Consider the following 12,995-nt stretch of genomic DNA (forward strand, 5'->3'; position numbering starts at 1 on the left):
TGAATTATTTATTGTGTCAAAATTTGAGAAGAAAGAAAACTCCTTTAGGGAATCCGCTTGATTTAGAGAGATCTCAGAGGACAGGGGGAACTCTATTAGATAGCTCATTACCATATACATCAGGGGGAAAGCTCTCAGGAACGACAAGAGCATTTCTTTTTAAAACCGTTAATGAAGTTTGACATCTCCAATCCAACTAAGGGGACATCTCAAAGTTGTTTCCCCCCCTCCCCTTCCCGTTTGACCGTGATGGTTATTTTTAAATTGCTTTTTGCAGGGCGTCTAGACCGAGCTCACCTTGTCCTTTATGCCCAGCGAACAGCATCAGGTTGTCTTTCACAGCGGAGGAGTTATTGGCCAGCGTGAACTTCAACTTGAACTCGTAGAAGAGGTTGAGGCTCGGCATGGAGGAGTAAGCCACAAAGGAGGTGTAACCAAACTCATCCCTTCCACTGAATCTGGCGCGAGTTACATTGACAGCTGCAGAAAAAAAACAACAACATTTATTTATTTCACAGTTGTGGTTAAAAAAAATTATCTTGTTGTCACCAGATTGTATTTGTGTGGATATGTTGCTTGAATTAGCACGTCTGAATCATCATGTCCCTTCACAGGTAACCAAAAGATGGCACTATTGCTACACATAACATACCAGGGAGTTTAGTGAGATATATTTTCTTTTCTTGAATAATATTAGACGATGACCTGTTTTTCAAATACTATCACCTCTTCAGTGCTATTCGATTTTTTTTTATCAGTAGCTGTTTAGGTGAGAGGGGTTCTGGCAAACGAGCATTGCCGCATACACTCAATGTTCAGAAGGTTAGCACAATGATCGCAGTGATATTAAATAATAATCTGCAGGTTTTACCTATTCAGGCATGGTTGATGCATGGTTGATTCAATATAACGCTCTCTACGGTGTTCCATCTCTGCATACCCATCTTCTTGATTTTACACTGGGGACTTATACCAAATTACATGCTGCTGTGTTTGTTTAATTTAATTTTTTCAACCAGCGGTGAGGATTCAAACACAAAAATGTTCTCTTCTCCACTAGGAACAACTTGCATATTCTTCTGCAGCTCCAGGCGATGGCTTAGAGGGGCTCAGAGCTCCCCCTCTGCGACTGCCCTCAGCTCTGTTTGGCTGCTAAATTATTAATAAAGCTGGAAATGCCTCCGTTATCATATCTAGTCTAGTAGTGCTTTATTTGCCTATACTGTTTCACTGAATGGCCTGTGAGAGTAACAGGTCTGTTTTTTTTTTTTTTTTTTTTTTTTTTTTAAATCTGTGGTTGAATTCATCTTGTCCATGATCATGTTTTATGATATCAACTGAGCTATGTGTGCATTCTACCGGCATGGTTCAGTCCAGATACAAACATGCCAGCCATTATTACAAAGTTAAATAACCTTGAGCTATATACTCACAAAACCATGGTTAAATTACCCTTGAGCCTTCTGTACAAATTAGTAAGTATCTGAACTCATCTCAATTTAACAGTAATCAATACAAAATGTATATAATTAAAGTGTGGTTTGGAATTATTTTGCTAGGGAAGAATTGTTTTATCCTAAATAATATTTGTTTTTCCCAATGTCTAATCTGAACTGATGCTTTTATAGACCTATTTTGAGAGTCTATTAAGGTATTTAAGGTACAACCTGAGTTAGCTTGTCTCTGTATGTACTGTATGTACTGTATGTGGAAGTCAAAGCACTCTCTGTATCCAAACAAACTGAGCATTACACATTTTCCCCAAAGCTAACATTGTATTTGCAATTCATTAGATTTGTTTGGTCTTGATTTTGGATTACATTTTTTAGAACAAAACCACTCAAACAGAAACTAAAATAATCTTCAGTTTTATATTTCAGAAATATTAAACCGAAGATTATATCAGCGAATAGCAGGTTGAATCTCATACAAACTCAATCAGAAACTCTAAGCCAGTCAATAGGGTTGACTTTACAATCAGTTGCCTCTGTGCAAAACAGAATCCATTGGAAACCTCAGAAGGCCATAACAACTCTTGTGATTCGGGAGGCGAGTGGTGAATTACTGAAGAAATTGTTAGGTTGCTGTTACACGTTCTTCTACTTGTTCAACCATTCCACAGACACTCTTATTCTCAGGCACGAGAGAGGAATGTCATATGTGATGAGTAAACAAAAAATCAACAGAAAAAACTTTGTGGTTTGTCGGTGCACAGTTATGTGTTGCTGTTACTGTTGGCTAACCCATCATTTAACAACACCTTGAAGGTAAGTGCTGGGCACAGAACATATTATTAAAAAAGAGGCTTATGGGCTGCCTACGTGAAATGCATCCATCTATGGATTATAACCACACACTCTGTCATATGAGTTTATAGCGTATTCCCTTCGCTGGGTATTTGTGCAATATGGTGCAAACAAACAGGAGCGGAAAGAAGAAACGCAGAATGGCACACATGGCAAACACTTGAATATGCATATATGTGTGTGTGTGGCATCTTAGCTGCCATAGAGAAGGTGGGAAAGAGACACTTCTCCTGCGTCATAAATACTGTAAGGGATACAATCTACTCATATTCCATTCAATCTCAGGACAATGCAAGGTTAACAGAAAGAAACTTCACTAAATCAATACGAAACAGAAGTGCTGACATAGACTAATGCTGCAATGTATGTTAGCACAGCTATTAAAAGCATTGCACATGGACAATATAAAATGTATCTATGAAAACATGATGTACTGTATTTGCATTATGTACTTGCTTTGTGCACTCAACATGTATGCATTCTTCCTCATCTGGATACTACAGTCTAAATTATCATGTTTAAAGTGACTTCAAGGAACTTTTTGTTTGTGTTAATTCTAGCGGCCTCTTTGGACAAAAGCGGTATTGTTCTAAAGACAACAGCTGCTGTTCCTGGGTAGGCGTATTCTTAAAGGCATTAAGAAAAAGTTCCTTGTAGCTACTTGAAAGAGACACCGGATAAACAATGAGTAGAGTATTGCACTGAAATACAGTCTATTTCACATTTGATGTATTGTCATCTGTGTTATTTTCTTTAATAATTCTTTACATAGGCATTCCAGCCCAGTAGTACTTTCTAGTCTTCCCTTTACTTAGCCTCATGTACCGTGGGAACCAAGAAATTAAAATGATACATAATGAAGAAAAAAAATTTCTCTATTGTGTACCATTTTTTGCTGCACAAACAACTTCAGCTTGTTCTGCAACAAGCCTACTAAGTAGAGAAAAAGCCCAGAGAGGCTGAGAACCTTAGGACTGATACGTTTTGACTCTGATCTTAACTGATATTAGTTATCAGGATTAAAATCAGCCATATACGTGCTACACTGGATGCTTGGATTATTATTGGTTGGCATGTTGCTGCTGCAAGTCTGTCGGGGCTGTGTATGGCTGAGCGAGTTATATGCAGAGAAACCCTGCTGCTCCTACAGTAGGTGAAGTCAAGCAAAACCCTTTTGTTTCTGTAAACCACAGTCTGTGAAGCCTCCTTTTCTATGGGATTACTGTTTGGAATTATAGCATGCACTCTTTCCTACTTTGGTCTGCACATGCTAATATCTGCTCAGGATTAATACATGTCTTTCTTACCTTATATACATTTGAAAACTGCTATTAAGCCAGTATAAAATAGAAATTTCTATTTTCTATAACTCCTCTGTCATCCTGGATAAGCGGCTGTTATCTTTGTTTCTGTACAGCAAGGTGTTGATGTGTCCTCACATTACCAGCAGTGTTTTAACATAGCTTGATGTCACTTCTGTCCACACAACTATAGCAATAGGGAATGTGATTTGAACAAGGATCACGGCATACCGAGATTGGTGATCATTCCTCAGCTCCTGGCCAAGGGGGAGCGTGTCTATGTTCGCACAGCCCGATGGTCCCACTGCCTGATGTTCCCACATTTTCTAAATAATCTAACTATATAATAGAGATTAGTTTGTCTGTGTGTGTGTGTGTGTGTGTGTGTGTGTGTGTGTGTGTGTGTGTGTGTGTGTGTGTGTGTTTGTGTCAGTCTCACTATTCTAACATCTCCCTGTTCCCTTACTCCAACCCTAACCACCAAGCTGTGATGCCTGAACCTAATCGTCAATTTCAGGAACATAGGGCTGTGGGACCGTCAGGTAGTGGGACCATCAGGCTTTGGGACATAAGGGATAACCCCAGCCTTAGGCTACTAATGGCCATACAATTTATTTACAATTTTGCTGTACTACAGCAGTGCTTTGAACTCAATGCTAATGTTAGTGTGATGCCTACCTGATGATCTTTTAGCAGACAGGGGAACCATTTCAACACTTAAGTTTGGCATGTTAGCGTGCTAACATTTGCCAATTAGTTTTAAACCCAAATGGGAATGTCACTCTTGCATGCAGCGTATTTGGTCATCAATGCATATTCTGTTATTTCAGTGGTCCTTCAACAACAACAGCTTGTAGCTATGACTACATTGTTAATGAATTGGCTTCAGTGGAGACTATAACACTTGTTTTGTGTTTCAGTAGGCTAGAGGATCGTTTCCATAGGTAACTGTACAGATATAAGCAAGTGATCTGAACTAGGGTCAAAACGCTGACAGCTCAGAAATGATCACCATTCTCGGTGAGCCATGATCCTTGTTCAAATAGCGTTCTCTTGCTGTAGTTAGGCTTTGTGATGGAAATAGACACTTATTATATGCCAACCATGGTATTGTGTTATGGACAGACAGAGGTGACAGCAAGCAATTTTATTAACAGTACATTTTAATGTGAGAACACATCAACATCCTGATGTGGAGCAGAATCCAGGCATTTTGTAAGAAAAAAGGGTTTCAAGAAAAGTAGCTTGAAGTTTTACTGCTGAAATTACAGCTGCTGGAAAATAAGATCTTATGAACTAAGAAGAGACTCTTTTGGAACATTCAGCAAAGCAGCCATGGAGTTTCGCTTTGATTATCTGACTCTTATTGCTGGAGGAAGACGTTTATGCCTCCTCAGCAGAATTTAGTTTCATTAATCCCTTTACTTAACAACAGGCTCTCATTCTTCCAACTGCTCAGGGCTTTTCATTCACCAACTGTTTGCAGATCAGCTTCTTAATAAAGCTGCTAAAATCTACGCCGCACGGATCTATTGTGGATCTGTTCTTTGTGTGGCACTTACGTTCGTTACACAGCAGACCTTGTCTCCCGTAGGGGCAGAGACACACGGCCTCCAAACGCGACTTTGGGATGCATGTCGCTCCGTGACCGCAGGGGTTGCGTTCGCAGGCGTTGAACTGGCACAGTCGGCCTGTGTACAGCGGCGGGCAGTCACAGAACCAGTCCTCAGCATCACTAAACGTGTAGACATAGAGGGAGAGACATCATTAGGCCACAGGTGAAAATGGACCATGACATTGCGGCAACATGTCCAGATGCTTTTACACGCTCGCACAGTGGCCTTCCAGAACACACAGGGAGAGAAGCAGCCCATCCAGTAATGCATGAAAGATTTGAAAAGATGTTGGGAGCAAATGTGTGCCAGCCTGACCGACTACTTGTGCTATACTACAGTATGCTGAAAACACAAGTATTTGAGCGAATTTGTAGACGTGGCAAAGAAACACAATAATCCAACAAAATACATTATTATCTTAAAGCTATAGAGCATACGTTTTTCATACACTAGAATGTTGGTTACTTTCAAGCCATTGCCAAAATGAGTTGACAGAAAGTTGATTAAGCCTATTAGCTCCACACAACTGTCTCTCTATTTCTCAGTATGGCAGAGTTTACAAAGTGTTCACTTCTGCTCTTGGTAAGAAGAGGAGGGTGATCTAGCATCCAAAGTAATATCCAGACAGGGACTTTATAAAATGCTGTGAGATGTGCACAACTTTGGGAAGGTATAATATCAGATAGAGGAAACATTGGTGGGGTTTCAAGTCTATAAATTAATAATGTGTTTTGAGCAGCAGCACTGGCTCCTTCGAATGAAATATTTACATTCTGTCGATGGAGTGTGGCATTGTTGGATATGACTGTATTGTAAAAGGATGCAGTCTAACGCAATAGACATTTCTAGTGTATCATTATCAACCAGCTGCCAATGTTAATTTCGGGACATTCTAAAGGAAAACTGATACACTGCTACAAGCTGCTGCTGCAAATTGTGACTAATATTTGCATGATAAAAGTCACAGATGAAAATAATCATGTGTTGAACAGATGCCTTGCTATTTGGATAATCTTTGACAACCAGTGAGGAGAAAGAATCAAATATACAGTGTAATGTAGCACCCCCCTGGCGCAATCCCCCTGCTTCAGTACTTTGAGCTCTGCTAATTTGTCCCTAGCATCGGCGGTTAGTGTTTGTGTTTAAATGTTGGTGACACTCAGAGTTTAGTTTAGTTTAGTTTATTTATTTAGCACACATTAACAATTAATGGTGCAAGGAGGGAACGAAGCCCAATGGGCTTGTACAGAGTTCCACCCCTATCAATAATCACAATGAAATCATATTCAGGCTAACAAATAAACTCTAGAAATTAAGGAGACAAGGTACATAAATACTCAAAATAATCAAAAATAGATGGAAAAAAATGTGATAAATACATGTCAAAGATAATGAAAAAATTTGAAAGAAAAAGAAAAAGAAAAAAGCAAAGGAGAAGACAGGAGGTGATTAGAAGATTCACAAAAAGATAAGATGTTTTTTAAGCTGCAATTTAAAGAGTGAGTGGGATGATATGGATCTTAAAAGGGGAGGTAAGACATTCCATAAAGCCGGGCCTCTATAATATATACTAAATTGATGATGTGATGTGCGGGAAAAGGGTAAAGATAAGTTGTTATTGGTGCTCTGTCTAGTGCGATGTGAATGTAGATCTGGAGATGTGGAGATCTTGGTTTCTGTAAATAAACTTGTGAATGAATAAACATATGTGAGATATTCAATTTGTGAATTGGAAATATATAAAAATTTATAAAAAGTGGTGCTGACGGAGCATATCTGTTTGACTGTGAGATGAATCTTAAAAATCGCTTCTGAATAATACATAATTTTTTGAGATGGTTGGGATATGAAGCTGCCCAGACCAGATTACAGTAGTTCAGGAAAGGAAACAAAAAACTATAGTATAAAGTTAAATGGGCAGAAGGATGAATTAAAGGACAAACTTTCCTTAATATCTTTGTGGACCTTTTGCAAACCAGGTCTATGTGATTTGACCAATTAAGTCTTTCGTCAACTACAATTCCCAAAAATTTGGTAGCGTTTACTTGCATAATTTCTGATCTGTTAATAAGTACTTTTGCTTGTTCTTTGGTGTAAGACTTGTTTATGTTGCAAAAGATCACAAAGTTACATTTCTTCACATTAAGTGTTAATTTATTAATTTGAAACCATTTGGCAATAGAGCATAATTCATCATTCACACAGTCAATCAAATAATTAAAGTCATTATGAGTTGCTATGAGATTAGTGTCATCAGCAAATAATACAGGAAAAAGATGTTTGCAAGACATGGCTAAATCGTTTATATAGATCAAAAATAATAAAGGGCCCAGTATTGAGCCCTGTGGCACCCCATGTATAATTCTGGACTTGGTAGAAGAATAGCCATTAAGCGACACATATTGTTCTCTGTTAGTTAAGTAATTCTTAAACCAGTTTAGGGCAATATCCTCCACTCCATATCTATTTAATTTGCTAATCAGAATACTGTGGTTAACCATATCGAACGCTTTGCTTAAGTCCAAAAATATCCCAATGGCAAACTCACCATTGTCCATAGCTGTTGAAATTATATTAGTTATCTGGAGTAATGCATGCTCTGTTGAATGTTTTTTACGAAATCCATACTGGTGAGCATATAGGATCTTATTATCAGTTAAGTGCTTGGATATTCTTGCATAAACTAATTTCTCCAATAATTTAGAGATGCAAGGCAGGATTGATATAGGTCTATAGTTCCCGAAATCATCAGTAGCACCTGTTTTGAAAATAGGGATAACTTTAGCAATTTTAAGATGGAGGGGAATAATTCCAGATTGGAGTGATAAAGAAAGAATATGGGTTAGCGGTTGAATTAAATGATCAGTGGTTTCAAAATGCTCTTTATGCCATCATGACCTGGGGCTGAATTCTTTAATTCCATGATGATATTATGGACCTCCTGAGTGCGTGGGTTTACCTCCAGATGCTTCACTTTCCTCCCAGAGTTAAAAAAACGTGCAGGTTAGATGAATTGGGTACCTCCTATTACTGCTAGGTGTGAATCAAAGTGTGAATCTCGTTGTTTTTGCAAAGAGACTGCAATTTAACCAAGGCTTTCTAATCCCCCCTCCATGTGAGTATAGAAAAAAAGACAGATGGACACACAAATTAAATATCTAGATACTTAATCTTCTTGCAGCAAACTTTTTCTCCAATTATTTCTTCCATTTTGAAAATGGATTAAGTGCCTTATTTCAAAAGGCAAGGTATTCAAATTTGAAAATTAAAAACCTTATCAACGTTGACACATTTCTAGAAACAAGTTGCTGTGGCTTACTTGAGGTGGCATTTAATCAAACTTAGATGTATGTTTTTTGTAAGAAATAAAATGAAAGCAAGGCCAATGTGTATAGCGTATTTGTTGAAAATGAGCACAAAAAATATGTCTCATAATAAAAATGAATCACACAAAATAAAACAGTATTGACCTTAATATTTTGACTGAAACAATATATGGCTTAACAAAACTAAACTTACCACACCAAATGTAATTGAAGGAAAGTTCAAATTGAATTGTTAAAATGACTTGTTAAACCATGCAGCAGATATTGCTGCCTCGAAAAAGGTAATGTGTCGATAGAGGAGCGTAGGGAGCACGGTTCATAACACTTGAGTTTTAATTGGCCTAATCAAAAACTTGGATGTGTGAGGTCACAAAAAGGTTATTTTAATTTGGCTGAGGTAATCACTTTGATTATAAAATTGTCATAATGTTTGCAGACTAATTTGAATATGTTAATCACAAGCGCATAAAAAGTTGGTACGCCGCCCGCCGCTACAGCACACTGTCGGCTGGATAAATTATTAAGACGACTACATTTTTAATCTAATGAGTACCAGATAAAATTATGAATAATTGACCGGTTAGCTTATGATATCCCTGTCAGCTTGAACAATGAACTGTGCAGCCACACGTCTTTCTCAAATTGCATCCCTTGTAAGTTATTTACAGAACAATTCTTTTCAAGGGCTTGTTGGTATGCAAATACGGCTGCTCCGGCAAGGCACTGATGAGGCTCAGCTGCCATGGCAGTCTTCAGATCTCGGGATGAAAGCATTTAGCCCACTTCATGCTTTGTTAAAATAAAAAAGGACCACTGGGTTTAGCAGATAGTATTTATAGAGAAGAGCTGCCTTGGTTATGAAACCCCATTTGCTTTCCAGTACTGTAAACAGCCAATTGGACGCGTTAAGTTACAGACGTTATGACTGTTGGCCGGGTGTGAAGGGAAATATTTTCGAAAGACGACGAGCTCAAAGCAAAAGACTCAATTATTTGCCATTTGAATTTTGATCTGAGCACAGGGACAGAGTGGAATTTACACGTGGCGTTCACCTGAAGCGCTCCTGTTTTAGCAGACGGCTGTTCGATATTTCCCTGACCTCTTTCATGCTACCTCGCAAACAGTTCTTTGTCGGCAAAGAAGGTTAAGTTAAGTCTGCATCACAAAGTCCTTTGAAACATAATGCCACAGAAAAAGCTCACATTGGATGATCCTAAGAAAAAAAAACCCTGATAGAAAGGAAGCATAAAGCGTAAGGGAACTGTGAACTGGTTGCACTATCTGGTGTCCTTCTCTCACAACACATAAGTAGCAATAGCAAGCCGTCATGGGGCCAAAGAATATGAAGGCCTGCCTACTTCCAGATGTTTGTAAAGATTTTATATTATAAAAGACTATTGTATGAGACAAAAACAGCTTAAACTATCAATGACATTGCAAAGTGGTGGGAGACAACAACAAAAATGGTCTGAAAGAAGGAAACACAGCCCTTAAGCTTTTTTCCTTTTTCCCACATGTCTCCATTGTTGTCAACAAAACTATGAAAATAGTCCCCAACAAATGCCCTGTTTGAATTGCATCTTTTAAGTTTTTTGGTTAGTTTTAGGTCATCACTAGATATTAGTTGGCTTGGGGCTGAGTGCTGCAGGCAGGGTAGTGAGGTCTGACAGTACTGAACGACAGCTTAATGTAATGCTTTTGGTCTTTTCATGGAATTTGATGGGAAAAAGAAAAATAAGGTCAGCCTGATCCTTTAAAAGTACCCTAACACAGAAAAACAACTGATTATTTTCAGCTAGCATTTTTTCTATTCAGCAATATCTATATTACACATTGCAGAAGTTCACACTAACTATTTAGTATTTCAAGAGGAGGAACTCATGGACCTTTTCCAGTTGTACTGTATTTAATTATACTTAATTTGGAGTCTGAGGTATGGTCTGGTCCAAATGAAAATGCCAAAGCGTTCTCTGTTTCCATAGGGAGACTTGTCCCCAAGTCTTTTTAATTTGTACCTCATAATTATCAATTATTTCTAAATATGTCAAGGTTTCACAAAAGAACATGTCTATATGTATAAAAACAACCAATTTGCCCCACAAAACACAATCACATAGTTATTTTGAATGATTTTCGTCCTCCAAAATTCAAAGAAACAAATGCAATAAAGTCTTTAATGAGCAAGTTCTATGGAAATATTCTTAAGGTACTGTTATCACACACAGGGTGGTAGCTATGTGTTTGTTTCTCATGGTAAATTAAAATAATTGTTTCCTGGACCTTGAGTTATTTTATAGGTACCTTGAAAGTGTATCTGGGACTGTGGTTAATATCAAATTGGTTTCACTTTCTTTGTGAAGAACATTTGCAAGGCATTAAAGCATCGAAATAATTCCCTGTTAAGTGGGGGTTTGTGTGCAACTAGACCATCACAGAAAGGAGCAAAGCACCCTCTCAACCTCAGCCAATTAAGCAAGAAGTGATTCTGTCAACACAAATCCTCCTGTATATGTGTGTGTGAGAGCATTTTCCCAACCTTTACTCATTACCAAATGTGGATCTATTTGCGTAATCTGTTGATCAATCTGCTTTTATTTCCAATGCGGAGGTCACATAGGATGAAAATTATAATGCAGCAACAATAAGCCTATTAAATTAAGCTAGTATTTGTATGTGAAAGGTGACAATTATAGTGAGGAGCGCAGCTTTGGAGCGACACATTTTCCTCAGGGGTTGGTCAACACTGGAAACAGAGCAGAATTAAGGGGAAAATCAAGCATGCATCAGTTGGCCCGAAACATGGGCCCAAATAAATGCTAATATTACTCCATGCTGGATGTGTAGATTAACAATAGTTAGCCTGATCAAGGTAGTTTTTAGATTTGAGGAAATACACACATTATATTTCTTGCTGGGAGATTGATGAAAAGATTGACACGGATCTTATATATTTGTGCCGTTAATATCTAGCTACAGTTAGCGACCAGCTCGCTTAGCCCAGCACAAGGATAGGAGACAGGGACTGGAGCAGCTAGCATAATGGCTTTGCACCACTCCCCCATCCCTCTCATCAAAATCCGAGTGTAAAAATACTGCCTATTTGAGTTGCTGTGTTGCTTTAGCAAAGCTACATTTTTAAGACTTAAAAATAGAAAAAGACGGTTTATCCAGGGATTATTACTGGATCAGGGAATATCAGCTGAACATACCCTGAGAAATATAGTTTCCCCTAGAAAAGTTGGAGCCCAATTTCTCCATTGTGGTGCTGTAGTGGATAATAGCAAGTGCAGTGGTAGACAGTCCTAAATGATGGGTTTACTGCAGGAAACCAAAACAACCTTTTAATAGATGTAAGGTGACAGGTGTTGTTGGGACCCGTGATGATGAGACCATCTGCCTATTTATATTATTTAGAGTATTAGCATACCAAGGTTCAATCGTGATATAAGCGAGCACAAGCGTGTACTAACAGCTTTGGGGAGAGCTCCCCTTGCTCACTGCCGCTACCATGCACCTCAAAGTCCTCTGTATTGTCCTGATCTCTGAAATAAACTTGGAACACTGATGAATTGCCTCTTCGAGTCTTTGTTAGCCATGGGGAACGATTCGGCACTACAGTGCAATAATAATAAAGGGTCACTTATTTCGGACTGGAAAAAAATCTAAATTAAAGGGTGTTCTGGGAAGAAATTATTAGAACAATATTTTCGATTTCAATTGTAAAAATAAAAAAAACATGGATATATTTTTGTCTGCGACTTATACTGTTACAGTCCCCATGTCCTCACCAGCTGGCTTGCTCCAAGGTGAAGCCCACTAACACACCTATACTAACGAACAAAGGAACACCATCAGCTCCCCAGCACTTTCAGAAAACAGGTGCAAGTCTCTTCACACTGCACACGCCCGAACTGGTCACAACAAGTCCACCTTCTGCAGCTGTATGTGGTCGACACAGGGAGGAGGACTGTGCAGTTGTATGTATTTTTTTTTAATGATCTCAACAGCAGAGGATGACATTTCAACTGTCTGACAACATCTGTTCCCATTTTCCTATATGGAAATATTCTTTTCTCCTTTCTTTTCTCCTTTTTTTAGGCTACAGACCAACTGCAAAGTACTCAAAGCAAGAATGTGTGTGAGGCCATTTCCCTTGTAACATTTCCATCCGCTGTATTTACTGTCAGTCTAACAACACTGTCTCTTGCAACCTGCTGCTGAGGTATATAAACGAACACAGATATCCAGCATCACAGAGCTTGCACTGAAAACCGAAAAAGGCCATATTATTCCTTAGGCGCTGTATCACCCTGCTAACCACATGGCCATTATCCTCTCAGCTTTATTATTGATAGTTCTACATGCCTAAGTGAACAGAAAACCACATGAAACGGGGACAGCGCCGAAATCACCCTGACTGAACCCACAATCAAAATCCCTTTTCTT

General features: G+C 38.6%; 1 protein-coding gene across 1 annotated transcript in view; it reads right to left on the bottom strand.

The window, feature by feature from the left end:
• Window positions 1–12,995, bottom strand: part of eys (eyes shut homolog) — a gene marked incomplete at its 5' end in the record, with an annotated part of 143,662 nt that overhangs the window by 8,417 nt on the left and 122,250 nt on the right. The window contains 2 exons of the mRNA XM_080036510.1: window positions 298–480; window positions 5,170–5,342. Coding sequence (XP_079892636.1) covers window positions 298–480; window positions 5,170–5,342 — 356 coding nt within the window. The remainder of the gene's footprint in view (window positions 1–297; window positions 481–5,169; window positions 5,343–12,995) is intronic.

The sequence above is a fragment of the Ammodytes marinus genome, assembly GCF_949987685.1.
Source record: "Ammodytes marinus genome assembly, chromosome: 11".
NCBI lineage: Eukaryota > Metazoa > Chordata > Actinopteri > Uranoscopiformes > Ammodytidae > Ammodytes > Ammodytes marinus.